We start from the raw sequence: 15,490 nt of genomic DNA, 5'->3' as shown, positions 1-15,490 counted from the left end.
CTCTGACCCAGCGACAGTGAAGGAACAGCAATATATTTCTAAGTCAAAATACTATGTGGCTTGGAATGTACTTGCATCCATATTCCAAAACTTCTTGATAATAATTATTTAAAGAAACAGTTTCTGGCATTGTATGTATTATGTTTTTCTTTGTGAATCTCTACTAAATGATCATCTGAAATAAATTGAACAGGTAGTCTAATAAATGAAAGCCTACGCTTATCAAGTGCATCAATAATGCTGCGTGTTGCTACTGAGGACTTTGTCCTAACTCTGGATGGGGGCACAAAGCTGGCTATTCGAAAAGGAGATCAAATTGGTTTATATCCTCAACAACTGCATTTCGATCCAGAAGTTTATGAGGCTCCCTTGGTAAGTAAAATATCAGCATTGCACACATTAAATTCTAATGTGAATAATTTAAAGATTCCTGTGTATTATATTTCTAAAACATACACTGGTTATATATTATAATGAATCTTCATTTCAGCTTCGAAAGGTGCACAAGTAGCTTTGGAAAAGCCTCGCTCCATCTTGTGCCTCCACTGTGGGGCGTGGACTTGAAGAGGCCAGCTCCTGATGGTAGAATAGGAAGTGAGAGCCACTTCTACACACATGTTAGGAGCCACAGCGCGTGAAATCACAGAGCAAATTTTAAGTGCGTGCAGTGGACTCGTGTCCCATATGCAAACACAACAAGGCATAATGTTCAACAAATTATCTCCTCACCAGCTGCTGACATCAGTACTCACAAAAGAAAATTAAGAAGTATTAAAGGTACAATGATAGCATGGTTGCTGAGACATTATTGTATGCACATCTACTTAATGTTATGATCTCAGGTGATATTATTCTTGGACAAGTCAGACCTCAATTTGAAACCTAATTTATTAAATTATAGTTCTTTTGATTTTAACAAAGAGGTATTTCACTGAAACATAAGCATGTAATCCTGTAAATGTGATTTTAACAATATAACAGAAATAAAGTCCACAAAAGACATGAAGAAAAAGTAGAATGAATTAAACTATTTGTTTATAATACCAGTGTAAAGATTGTGAAATACAAGGTAAAGTACGAACCCATTAATCCCAGCAGTTCTTTACAGTACTTACACCAAAGAGAACTTCCTTTTGTATCTGCAGCTTCGATTCGCTGTCTGGAGAATCTGATTGCCTCTTCATTGAATCTTTGTACACTTGAGGTAGCTTCAGATAATACATTCAGAGTTTTAACCAAACACTCCTGATGTGAAACTTTAAAAGTAAACTCCATGCACTGCAGTACTGTATTTCTTAATACTTCTATACTATCGAAAATCATTAATTTAGAAACAACTACTTTTCACATACGGTTTCAGTCAAGATTTCTGCAGATCTGTCCAAACTATGGCTTTCCCTACAATCTATTGGTATTTCCCTTTAGCCAAAACCAATTCTAGAATCTGCTTAATACACAACCTAATGCGCAACTTTTTACTCCCAGACCCACCCAATAAAAGCAAAAGTCCAGTTCTCTCCAAGAAGTCTTTCTTTTATACTGTGTTATAAAATAAATCACCATGATTACAAAAATATTTACAAGATAATCATTAATCTTCACATATAGACAACCTGCATGACACTGGTTCAAAATCTAAAATAAATGCTGTTAAAATAGATAATAATCATACACACTATAACAAACAGATACAAGAATATCTTTTGTTCACATGACCAATGCAGTCATTTTGTGCATCTATTGCTTCCTTCAGAGAAGCCATTTAAATTAATATTTCATCTCTCTTTTGCAATGACACATGGTGTAATATGATGTGCACAGTCTTTTTTAAAAATTCATTCATGGGATGTGGGCATCGATGGCTAGACCGTCATTTATTGCCCATCCCTAATTGCCCAGAGGGCAGTTAAGAGTCAACCACATTGCTGTAGGTTTGGAGTCACATAGAGACCATTCCAGGTAAGGATGGCAGTGTCCTTCCCTAAAGGACATCACTGAACCAGATGGGTTATTCCTGACAAATGGCAATGGTTTCCACGATCTGCTATGGCAGGTTTTGAACCCCCGACCATTACCTGGGTCTCTGGATTGATAGTCTACCAGTAATACCGCTTGGTCATCACTTACCCTAGGCCAGTGCTTCATGTTTGGCAGTTGTATTTGAATAAAGGACACAGACATCTAACTTGTAGAGGCAATAATGTGGTGAAGCCAATCTTTATTGGATGGTAATATGTATGGAGTGGTTTGTATTCCCAAGGTATTGTGATATGGCTGCACATGTAGCATCTGCTGGTCTTCAATTAATAACTCAGCAAGTGGCCAAGATCACAGGAAAGTATGTGCAACTATGGTCTTAACAATGTCAGGGAAGATGGCTCATGATATTAAAGTCAATGTAAAGTTTATATCCTTGGGGTGTAATCATCTCTATTCATTATCCCATTTGAGACTGGTCCATTTTCTTGGTCTGTAAAGGAAAAGATATCTGTAGTGAGATCATTAAGCATTGAGACCGACAGTCATAGGTGAACAGTGGGCAAACGAAGGGAATGACTGTCAAACATGACTTTCAATATTCATGGCCAAAGTCGTCCCTAAGAGGCCAGGCAGGCATGACATCAGCGGCCATGAGATCTTTCTTCTTCTCCTCATATTCCTCTCCATTATCCCTAGCTGTGAGGAATAGCAGCTCCTTGCTGTACTCAATCTGCATTTCTCCTTGCAATGCTACATTATGCATGGCACAGCAGATAGTAACAATTCTGGACACCATCTGAGCTGCATATTGTAAATCTCTGCTCATACGTTGAAGGCAGCAGGTATTTGAGTAATCCAATCGTTTGCTCTTTGATTATGCTTGTTGACAAATATTTACCATAGATACGTTCCCATGTGGAGCTTTGGGATAATGTGCTGGTTTAATAAGCCAAACTTTGATGGGATAACCCTTGTCATCCAGGATCCAACAATACACATGATCAAGGACCTCAAATAGCTGCTGCAGCGAGGAGCTCCTTAAGGTGCACATGTCTTGATAACTGCCTGGAAAACTAGCACATTCCTGAGTAATTCAGTTTTGTTAGTCACAGACATTTTGAATGTTAATAGAATAAAACTCCTTCTCATTTACAAACACAACTGGCTGTTTTCAGGAAGCCCAGGCCAGGTGTATGCAGTGAAATGTGCTCTGTATCTGTGGGAACAACCCTGGAAATCATCTGCCAAGAAGATGCTGATATATTTGTTGGCCTTTCCACACAGAGCACTTATTACTTTCCATATGCACTTGTGCACTGCAGTCTGGCAAATGCCCTTGGCCACCTTCCTGCACTGTTGATTGTTCCTCCATACCACTGACCCGAGAAGCAACGTCAGACCAGAATGGCAGGATCTGGTGTTGTGACTCCTCTGCTGGTCCTTGGAGAACTGGGTGTCCCTCCCCTGCACCACCCTATCCACCGTGACTTCCATGGCCCCTACCCACAAAGAAGGAAGCCAATTCTCCCGTCTCGGCTATGCCGGGGTGAATGTCTACAAACAAGGGGGCAACTTCCATGGCCCCTACCCACAAAGAAGGAAGCCAATTCTCCCGTCTCAGCTATGCCGGGGTGAATGTCTACAAACAATGGGCTTTTAAATATGGCACGGACACCAGGAATATTGGTATATCACAGGATATCCTGACAATGCAGAGCACTTCTGTTATAGCAAGTGGAAGAATCAGGCGGTATCAGATGAAAGGAGCGCCATAGGGATATGGTAGGTAGTTAATGAGATGGTTTGGGATGCTAGCAGAAGAAAACTTGCTAGGCCTTGCAAAACGAAACTATCCATGAAACTCAACAAAACTAACATTTCGCCAATTTATTTCAAGATTCAGCTCGCAGTGTTGTCAAACAGAAAGTAAAGATTTACCAAAATGTTTTAGCAAAAGGTGGTTTTAAACTATTCCAAATAGCTTATTTTTCATGCGATAGTTTAATGAATGCACTAAAACAAAATATAATTCTTTACCATACAGGCATTTAAATACGACAGATTTGTGGATGAAAATGGAAGAGAGAAGACCACATTCTACAAAAATGGTAGAAAGCTGAAATACTATCTCATGCCTTTTGGTTCTGGAACCAGTATGTGTCCTGGTCGCTATTTTGCAGTCAATGAGATCAAACAGTTTTTGGCTTTGCTGCTCTGTTATTATGACATGGAACTGCTTGATGCCACAGCACCCATTCCACCCCTTGATAACTCAAGGATTGGATTTGGAATTCTGCAACCATTGCATGATGTTCAGTTTCGCTACCGGACTAAATAATAATGGTATTGTGATTCCACAGAAGGCAGAAATTTAAAATGCCCCCTTACAGAAACACAGCTTTTTCTCATTGATACCTAAATGAAAAATAACATGCAGAAAAAAATAAAATTTAAGGGACAAAAGAGGCCAAAAAATCTCACTTAATCCCAGTTTTTAACTGAATAAAAACCGAAAGAACTGCAGACGCTGCAAATCAGGAACAAAAACAAAGTTGCTGGAAAAGCTCAGCAGGTCTGGCAGCATCTGTGAAGAAAAAAAACAGAGTTCATGTTCAGATCCGATGAGCCATTCTGAGGAAGCATCGTTGGACCCAAAATGTTAACTCTTTTTTTCTTCATAGATACTGCCAGACCAAACTCTTGGTTTGTAGCCCTGCACATCATAACCAAATATTTTTTAAACACAATGTGGAATTCTGCATCTAGCACACTTTCAGGCAATGACTTCCAAGCTCCCACCATCCTCTGGATGAAAATATTTTTCCTCAGCTCCATGTGAATCCTACTTCCAATGACTTTAAATATAGGCAGTTTAGTTATTGATGACTCTGCTAAGAGATATAAATTATTCAGATCCACTCAATCTAGGGCCTTGATAATTTTACATACCTCAATGTCATCTTCCCTCACCCTCTTTTCTTCCAAAGAACATGACTCCAGCCTATTCAATGTTTCCTAGTAGTTAAAATTCATCATTCCTAACAAACATCATTGTGAATTCCTTGTGTACCCTCTCGGATGACAATAGCTGTGTGCAGTATTCTAACTGTGGCTCAACTACTACTTCATACTGTTCTAGCATAACTTCCTTGCTTTTATATTTTGTGCCTTAGCTAATAGAGGGAGATCTTCCATTTACAAACATATATAATCTATGCTTTCATAACCAACTTATCTACCTATTCAGCTATCTTTAAGAAACTGTGGACATGTTTTTTTGATGTTTTGTTGTTTTTTCACCCATGCCCTTGCTTCTTTTTTCTAAATTTCTCTGCGCTTTCTGTACTCCTTTAGTCATTCTGCAGTAATGAGCTCCGGAATGTGACAAATATTCCTGTTTGCCTTATCCTACCCTGAATGCTGTTTGACATTCAAGCAGGTCTAGATTTGGAAGTCCCATCTTTATTCTTTGTGGGAATATACTTGTTATGAATTCTTTATATCTCCTCCTTGAAGGCCTGCCACTGCTTTTCTATTTCTTTACCCTCAAGTAGCAGTTTCCTGTTCATTTTTATTAAATCATATAGTGGCTTAGTAAAATTGACATTTCCCATTATCGCTATTATTTAATGGAATTTTACAAGATTTACTAGCAAGACCAGTATTTGTTTCTCATCCCGATTTGTCATGGAATTGAATAGTTTGCAGTTTAGTGTTAACCACGTTATTGTGAGTCTGGAGTCACATGTAAACCAGATCAGCTAAGGGTGGCAGATTTCCTTCCCTAAACAGCATGACTAAACTGGATAGGTCTGTATGACAATTTACGATAGTTTCGTGACACCATTACTGAGGCTAACTTTATATTCAAGATTTATTAATAGATTTTAAATTTCACTCGTTGCCATGGTGGAATTGGAACCCATGTCCGTAGAGAGTTAGACCATAAGACGATAAGATGTAAATGTAGAATTAGGCTATTTGGCCCATTGAGTCTGTTCTGCCATTCTGCTGTTTCTCAACCCCATTCTCCTGCCTTCTCCTGTAACCTTTGATCCTCTTACTAATCAAGAACATATTTATCTCTGTATTAAAGACATTCAATGACTTGGTCTTGACAGTCTTCTGTGGCAATGAGTTCCACAGATTCACCACCCTCAGGCTGAAGAAATTCCTCCTCACCTCAGTTCTAAAGGGTCATCCCTCACTCTGAGGCTGTACCCTTGGGTCCTAGTCTCTCCTACTAATGGAAACATCTTCTCCATCTCCTCTCTATCTAGGCTTGTCAGTATTCTGTAAGTTTCAATCAGACCTCTGTCCCACACCCACCAATCCTAAACTTCATCATGTACAGACCAAAATCCTCAACTGCTCCTCGTGTGATAACCCATTCATTCCCAGAATCCTTCTTATGAACCTACTCTGGACCCCTTCCTAGATTACCATATCCTTCCTTAGATGTTGGGCCCAAAACTGCTCACAATATTTCAAATGTGATCTGACCAGAGCCTTTTACAGCCTCAGCAGCACATCCCCACTCTTGTATTCTAGACTACTCAAAATGAATGCAAACGTTGCATTTGCCTTCCTAACTGCCAACTGAACCTGCATGTCAACCCTAAGAAAATCCTGAGCTAGACTCCTAAGTTTCTTTGTGCTTCAGATTTCCAAACATTGTTCTCATTTATAGAATAGTCTATGCTTCCTTTCTTTCTATCAAAGTGCATAACCTCACACTTTCTCACATTGCATTCCATATGACTGTTATTTGGCCAGTCTCCTAGCCTGTCCAAATCCTTCTGCCAGCCTTACCACTTCCTCCTCACTATCTTCTCTCCACCTCCATTAGTAGGAGAGACTAGGACCCAAGGGCACAGCCTCAGAGAACCAGGGCATCTAGATTACTAATCCAGTGACATTATCATAACACCACTGTCTCCCCTTAACTTCTGTAATTAAGAACTGTTACTTCTGGTATGTACTGTTCTTTTTGTATGGCGTCTTTAAATCTAACTATATTTCGGTCATGATTACCTAAATGCTTTACCAGTCATACCACTATTACCTGTCCAACTCCATTCACTAAAGCTAGGCCCAGAAATGACCTGTCTCTTGCTGGGCATTTTAATTAATTGGCTAAATAAAAAGTTATCCTGCTTCCGTTTAAATAATTCTGTACCCTCTTTCTTTTACATTGTTATTCATCCCTGTTAATTTTTGGACAATTGGAATCCCCTATTATTATAAGACTTGTTTCTGTACTTCTCAGGAATTTTCCTTTGCTCCTCTTTCTCCCTGTAACTGTTTGGGATTCTAAATTATAGTCTCAGCAATGGGACTATCTATACTTTACTTCAAACCATGTGGTCTTATTTGATTAGCTCACTGGTATATCATCTTTCATTCCATTTGTGAATATCTTTTTATTTGTTCATGGGAGTTGCATGTTGCTGGTTAAACCAGTATTTATTGCCCAATCCTAATTGTCCAGAGGGCAGTTAAGAGTCAACAAATGGTTGTTGGTTTGGAGTCACATGCAGACCAGACTAGGTAAGGATGGCAGATCCCTTTCCCTAAAGGAAATTAGTGATCTGAATGAGCTTTTACAACAATGAATGTAGTTATGTGGTGGCCATAAGGGTTTTTATTCCAGATTTCTATTTAATTCAAATTCACCATCTGACATGGTGGGATTCAAACACATGTCCCTCAAACATCAGCCAAAGGTTTTGGATTATTAGTCCAGTGATGTTACCAGTATGCCATCACCTTCCTGATAATCTGCTTAACCATATACTCACCCAACCTTTTTATTCTATACCTTGTCCCAACTAAAAACTGAAAACACTGTAACCAGAGATAGCAAGAACTGCAGGTGCTGGAGTCAGAGACAACATAATGTGGAGCTGGAGAAACACAGTAAGCCAGACAATATCATAGAAGCAGGAAAGTTGACATTTTGGGTTGGGTTTGAAGAAGGTTCCTGACACAAAACAACAACTTTCCTGCCACTCTGATGCTGCCTAACCTGCTGTGTTCCTCCAGCTCCTAACTGTGTCAACTCTGTAACCAGGATTGTTGAGCTGTCTTTCTACATTTCTGAAAGACACATTTTGGTCAGATACTGGCATATGTACTTACATATCTTTAGTTCCCATCCCAAGCCACTGCGAATTGAACATTTTTACTGTAATACGCCGTTTTTTAAAAAGTAGCACTTAGGCCTGTCATCATAGTTTATTAAACATTTACAGCCATTTGATAGGAGCTTCAATTGTATTGCCACCATGAAATGTAATTTTTCTGTGATTACATTGAACACGTGGCACAGAAATCGGTTATTTGACTAAACTAGCACATATCACTGTTAATGGTTCACTTGAGCCCTGACTCATCCTGCCACTTCTAAATCTATTCATATAGCCTTTATTCCTTTCATGTTTGGCATTCTGTTAATATATCTGCATCTTTTTACTTCAACCTCTGCCCATGATAGCAAATTCCACTTTCTCACCATTCTTTGGGTAAGGAAGTTTCTTCTGAATTCCCATAAATTTCTGTTGCATCCTTGCAAATTTTCTCTTCACCCATTGCCTCTGCATCCTGTTTATAATTTGGTGAACAGATGGTGAACATATTCCTAGGTATATTCTAATTGAGGTGTCATAGAGATTTAGCAGAACTTCCTTACTATGCAATTCTACACCTCTGGTAATAAAGCCTATGGCTTGGTTTTCTTTATGCTAACTCATGATTGAACTTATAGCGTTTTGTATATTTGTACTGCATAGAACATAGAACACCACAGTCTCATTTTTCCTGTTCTCCATCAAGATTTTCCATTTCGAAGAAATTAACGATTTTTCTGCTTGTCCTACCAAAATGTGCTACAACACATTTATCTCCGCTGAATTTTACTTGCCAAATATGTATCCATTCTTCATGTTTCTTAATTACTCCTAAATTTGTTGCAGCTCTGCTCAGAATTGACCATACCCTAAATTTGATATCATTTACAAATTTATGAATTATATTTTGGATTCCAAAGTCCAAATTGTTAATCTAAATTGTGAACAGCTGTTGTCCCAGCACGATTTTTGTGAACTCCATTTCACACCTCTGCCACTCTGAATAACCACCCTTTATTTCTATTCTCCACTTTCAGTCTTGTAGCCAGCAAGCAACCCATTCTGCCAAGTCTCCATGCCTCCACATTTCCGATGTTGCTCATTAGTCTATTCTGGGCACTTACTGAAGGGCTTTTGAAAATCCAGATAAGTTAGCTCAACTGCAGTGGGATTGTCTGGTCTTTTGGCATCTCCTCAAGAATGTAATACAGTTAGTCAATTATTCAGCTGTCAAGAACTTCAATGGAATGACCTAACTGTTGTGTATTTAAGGACTTTGTTTTGCTGACAACCATTTTACAAAGTTAAAGAAGTATGATTACATGGAACAATTATCTAAAAGATGCACTCTACTGAGGTACGCAATAAAACAGATAGGTAGGGTAGAAAGTAGAGTGAACTTTGCACCTCATAGCCAACTTGGTGATGATGGCACTAGTCACAAATGTAGCAATTGTTTTATTCTCTAATACTAAAATTTCTAACTAACAAAAGACTAAAATATTTAGAGTCAGTGTAAGATCTGTTAGGCCTTAACCTTCAAATATATTTACTGACGTTAAAAATTCGCTAGTCAATTGTGCACTGCGATGACTTTGGGTCCCACTTGAGATAATAACTTCTAGACAAAAAGTACTAAATTTGTAGACTGGATTTTAAGGTAAATAGAGAATGCTATACTCTTTTTGGAATGTGTTTTACCGATTGTTTCTTGCTGCTGAAATGTCACAGTATGCCGAGGTTCTCCATCTGAGAACAAGAACAACAGTAATCAGTATAACAAAGTGTGGAGCTGGATGAACACAGCAGGCCAAGCAGCATCTCAGGACCACAAAAGCTGACGTTTCGGGCCTAGACCCTTCATCAGAGAGGCTTGGCCTGCTGTGTTCATCCAGCTCCACACTTTGTTATCTTGGATTCTCCAGCATCTGCAGTTCCCATTATCAGTAATCAGTATACACTGCTAGAACTGTCAACAAGCTAGCGAGTGGTCATCAGAAACTTTATCACATAGATTACCTATTATTTGTGGCTGATGTTATTGTGATGCACAACTGTTGTGAGAAAGGTAAGATGGAAATACAGATTCAACTGTGAATGCTTGAAAATTTTGCAATTTAAGCTCTGTAACAGTTTGAAACATCTGCGTGCATGAATGTTCATGATTTTTATTGCACAGTAAGTGCACAGAACTTTGAAATGTATCAAATATTATGTATGTTATGTTCAATAAGGTAATTGTAATTCAAAACAGTAATCATTAAATTATGTACATATTAAGATCTAAAATAGTTCAGTATCATTTATTGCTTATTTCCTCCATGTATCCTTTGGCAGCTCAACGGAGAACTTGGATTTGTGTAGCTAATTCCTAGCGTTCAATTCCATGATCAGTATATCCAAAGATGACAGCAGAGTAGTGGCCCATCAGCTCCATCCATTTCGTTTCTTTTTTTCTTTTCTCTCTATGTATTTTTCATGTATTTTTCTCTCTATGTTCCTTTCGGTGACGTCCTGAACGCCCAGCCTCAGTGCAAACACAGCGAAGCACCCTCTCGGCAAAGCATGTTGGTCCTCCTCCCCCCCACCAACCCGCCTGTCCAATGTGGCAATCTCCCAGCTGAGTGTGACAGTCTCTTGGCTGGCATGGAGGTGTCATGGTGGCAAATAGCGGTCTCTCAGCTGCTCAGTGTGGCCTCAGCATGGACCTCCAGCCTTCAGGTGATTCCAGAGAGGTCTCCCAGGTTCGACAGCCTCAAGGTGAAGCCTAGCACTGTCTGGAGTCAAAGCCTGGTAGGTACTGGAGGCTAGATGCCAGTGTGGGCGAGTGTGTGTATGAAATGAGCTGCCAGAGGAGGTGGTGGAGGCTGGTACAATTACAATGTTTAAAAGATATCTGATGGGTATATGAATAGGAAGGGCTTAGAGGGATATGTGCCAAACGCTGGCAAATGGGACTAGATTAATTTATAATATCTGGTCAGCATTGATGAGTTGGACAGAATTGTCTGTTTCCATGACTCTATCTGTAATGCTGGACTTTTTATTTCTTTACTTTTCTAATTTTTCTGCCTAAGAATCTGTACTGAAAAATTAGTACTTCAGTACCTTGTATGTGAGTTGACAGTGTCAGTGGCTACTTAAAGACTTTTCATTGTACTCATTTCAGTACATGTGACAATAAAGCTAATTTTAGGATGAAATTATAATGACATAGAAAAATCATGAAAAGCTGAAAATTTGTATATTTAAAGCAAGTTGCAATAAGAGGGTGATTACTGGACTTTAGAGATTTTTTCCAATGCATCAAAATTGCTTATTTACATTTTTAATTGATTTCTATTAAAATATTTAGATCCAGAAAATCTAATTTTTCAATGTTGAACTTGTTGAAGAAGTTATTAAATAATGAAGAAAGCTGGCTCTATAAATAAGACTGAAAAGTGATAACTGAGCTCTACCATCTAAGTGGTTTTTGAAATAATGTATTTTACATTGTACAGGGCAAGTGGTTTTTGAAATAATGTCTTTTACATTGTACAGGGCAAGTGGTTTTTGAAATAATGTATTCAAAATTGTACAGAGCAAAATTATCCAGTATAAGAATCATTTGGATCTGAAAGTTCCAGGTTCAATCTTGTCTATGCCATGTTGGCTGACCATAGCTTGGGTTTTCTCAGTTTGATTCTGAGAAACTGTAATAGAGAAGAGATTAAAAACTGACCAAGGTTTCTTACTCTGATCCTAAAACTCAACGTGAAAGTTCATTCAAGTCCAGATGGAGCAAGGACTGGATGTCGATTAACTGTAAACCCTCAACTCAACACCATTTGCAACTCACTTAGTGGAAAAGCCCATCTCTATGTGCAGCAACACTTGAACAACATTCAGGTTTGAATTGATAAGTGAAGAGCTTGAATCTAATTATCTCACTCACATTCAATGGTATTACCATCACTGAATTCCATACTATCGACATCTTGGAGGTTACCATTGATCAGAAGCTTAACTAAGCATGCTATATAAATAAAGTCGCTACAAAAGCAGATCAGAGACTAGAAATCATGCAGCAAGAAACTCACGTCCTGAATTCAAAAGTCTGTCTCCCACCCATAAAGCACAAGTTAGGAGCACGATGGAATATTCTTTACTTGTCTGGACACATTGCAGCTTCACCAACACTTAAGATGTTTGATCCCATTCAAGGCAAAGCAGCCTGCTTGATTGGCATCTCATCTAACATTGTCAACATTAACTCCATCCACAACCAAATCACAATAGCAGTAGGATGTGAGAGTGCAATACAATGAGGAGCTCAGAAGAAATTTACAAAGATGTTGCCAGGACTCAAGGGACTGAATTATAGGGAGGTTGGACAAGCTAGAACTTTTTTCTTTAGAGCATTGGAGACTGAGGGGGAGTCTTATAGAAGTGTATAAGATCATGAGAGGCATGGATAGGGTGAATGTACTCAGTCATTTTCCCAGGTTTGGAGAATCAGAACTCAAGGGCATCAGTTTATGATAAGAGGAGAAAAAATGCATAGGAACCTGAGGGGCAACTTTTTTATACCAAGGGTGGTAAGCATATGGAATGACCTGCCAGTGGAAGTGGTTGAGGTAGATGCATGAACAACATTTAAAAGGTATTTGGACGAATACATGGACAGGAAAGATTTAGAAGGATATGGGCCAAGTGCAGGGAAATAGGGTTAGTGTTAATGGATATTTTGGTCAGCATGGGCCTGTTTGGGTTAAAGGGCCTGTATTTGTGTTGTAGGACTCTATGACTCTCTAATATAAGACGCAGCATACAAAGTCACCAAGACTCTTTGACAGCACCCTTTAAATCTGCCTGAAAGGACAAAGACAAGCAGGTGCAAATGAATGCCAACCAAATGTAGTTCCCCTTCATCCTTAATCAGAACCACATTACTACTCCTTCATTGGTGCTGGGTCAAAATTGAGTAATTCAATTCTTTGTATTGCTGTTGGTATACTTACACTGCAGGGACTTCCGTGGTTCAAGAAGGCATCACTTCACCGCCCTCTCAAAGACAACCATGGATAGCCAATAAGTGCTGGCCTAGTCAGTGAAGCTCACATACTGAAAACTGTTCTCCTGTCTGGCCTCCACCTCCCATCACACTCCATGAGTTTCGGCTCATCAAAACTCTGCACTCATCTTCAAACATGCTGCAAGAACCGGTCACCCAACACCCCTAATTTACAAAAGGAAAATACTGCATGTAGTGATTGTAACGAGGTCAGCATGATGGGCCTCATAGAATACAAGTTTCCTGATCACAAATAGCCTGGTCCAGTCAGGGAGTCCTGGCTGACAGATATAAACTAGAGTGTCAGAGGTTCTGCTCACTCTGACAGCTGGTTCCAAGGAAGTTGGATCAGTGTTGAAGACTCTCCACTTGTTAATAAAGGGTGACTTGGTGACAGAATACTGGCTTCTGTGAAATATTTCAGTGCAGATGCTTCAAATCTGAAATAAATTCAGAAAACACACCACAAACATAGGGCAGAATTTTCTCATTTACAGCTAAGAACATAGGGCCATTCAGACTTTGAGCTTGTACTGCCATTCAATGAGATCATTGCTGATCTGTGGCACAACTCCATACACCTTCCTTTTGCCTATATCATTTAATATGTTTGTTGAATGAAACTTTATCTATATCTGATTTAAAATTAACAACTGATCCAGCATCCACTGCTGTTGACAGCAGAGAGTTCCAAACATATACCACCCTTTAAAGTGTTTCATTGAGTGAGATGCATGTCATACAATCTTCTACTCTTTGCCTCATTAATTATGCAATTAGCCTCTTGGGTTCACTTCTCAGGAAATCATTCAGCTGAACAGGTGAAAGTGCTTGTCTCAGGGAGGTCCTTTTGGCAAATTCGCTTCTGGTGCACAAACATTTCATATACTGCAAGCCAGAAATGACCCTCACATTGCTTTGTTCAAGCTTTAACGTTCAGGACAAGGCCCAGAGAAAAGGAAAGCTCACTTTCTACTTCGCAGACAATGAACTTGAAGTTTTAATGGACAGGATTGTAGAGAAGAAGAGGCCAATCACTACAAGAAAACCATGCCACCAGACAGAGCCGACATGCACTGTGTGAATGCTGCTTCCTCAGTGACACATGGCACCCAAAAGTTGAGGAAGAAGATCAATAATCTTTGTTCTGCAATTGTATGTACCAACATCTTTTTCTCTGCTGCCTCACTTCTCCCTTTAACTCACCAGAGTTCATGTATTGAATGCATTATGCTCAACAGCTCTTACCCACCTCAATCTTCCAAAAAAACTAACCCTACCTGCCCTCCATATTTCCTAGTCACTCAATGGGGAAACATTACCACTTCTTCTGATCCTGTGTCACTTTTAACTTCGATCATCCTCAATCCTTCCCTTTGTCACACTGTAGGAAAATTTGGTCCTCACTTGGGCCCAGTGGTCTCAGACTAGCAGGGGATGGATGGCAGGTGCCAATTGTTATATCCCTACGAGAAGAAAATTCCAGATTTGGCGAAAGCATGAAAACTCATGTGAGTTTGGAGACCTTGATGTCCAATTAACACAGTAAACTCCATTGAGTTGCACTGCTTTTCTGTTACCACCAGTGTGAACTCGTTCATAATCTACACAAATTTTTATCCTTTTTAGACAACTAATTCTCTCTACATTTGTGTTGGAACTGACGGTACTCAAGTGAACCTCTGCAAACAGGTCAGCACCAGAAACACTCAGTTCCACATCCATATGAGGGAAGGAAGTCACTGACTCTCAGAAGATGCTGCAAAAAGGCTTTCACCTGCACCTTTCATCAGCTCAGAGACTTTCACTTCAGCAAGTCCTCTATCTAAATTAGATTCAGAGGCTCTATCTGATAATCACTAACATGTAGTTGATTAAGGAAGAAATACCATGGATTGCAGACACATAAAGAACCTACCAGAGACCAGGCATTTTCTGAGTCCCAGGCAGAAGAGGGGCACAATGACCTAATGGTATTATCACTAGACTATGAATGCAGGGACCCAGGTTCAAATACCACCATGGCAGATGGTGGAATTTGAATTCAATAAGATTCTGGGATTAAGAGTCTAATGATGACCATGGAAACAATGGAAAAATCCATTTGTTTTACTAATATCCTTTGGGGAAGAAAATCTGTTGTCCTTATCTGGCATGGCCCATATGTAACTCCAGAACTGCAGAGTATGGTTGACTCTCAACTGCCTTCCACACAATTAGGGATGGGCAATAAATACTGCCCTGGCCAGCAACATTCACATCCCACGAATGAATTTAAAAAAAGAGAAGCCCCTGTTCTTTGCCACTAGCAACTTTGCCAAATTAC

General features: G+C 39.4%; 1 protein-coding gene across 1 annotated transcript in view; it reads left to right on the top strand.

Moving 5' to 3' along the window:
- Positions 1–10,354, top strand: part of LOC125452135 (cytochrome P450 7A1-like) — a 37,117-nt gene extending 26,763 nt beyond the window's left edge. The window contains exons 5-6 of the mRNA XM_048530157.2: positions 194–372; positions 4,025–10,354. Of these exons, the coding sequence (XP_048386114.1) occupies positions 194–372; positions 4,025–4,318 (473 nt within the window). The 3' untranslated portion in view covers positions 4,319–10,354. The remainder of the gene's footprint in view (positions 1–193; positions 373–4,024) is intronic.
- The last annotated feature ends 5,136 nt before the right edge of the window (positions 10,355–15,490 follow it).

This window comes from Stegostoma tigrinum, chromosome 5 (genome assembly GCF_030684315.1).
Source record: "Stegostoma tigrinum isolate sSteTig4 chromosome 5, sSteTig4.hap1, whole genome shotgun sequence".
Taxonomy (NCBI): domain Eukaryota; kingdom Metazoa; phylum Chordata; class Chondrichthyes; order Orectolobiformes; family Stegostomatidae; genus Stegostoma; species Stegostoma tigrinum.
This window is presented reverse-complemented; position numbering and strand designations above follow the sequence as displayed.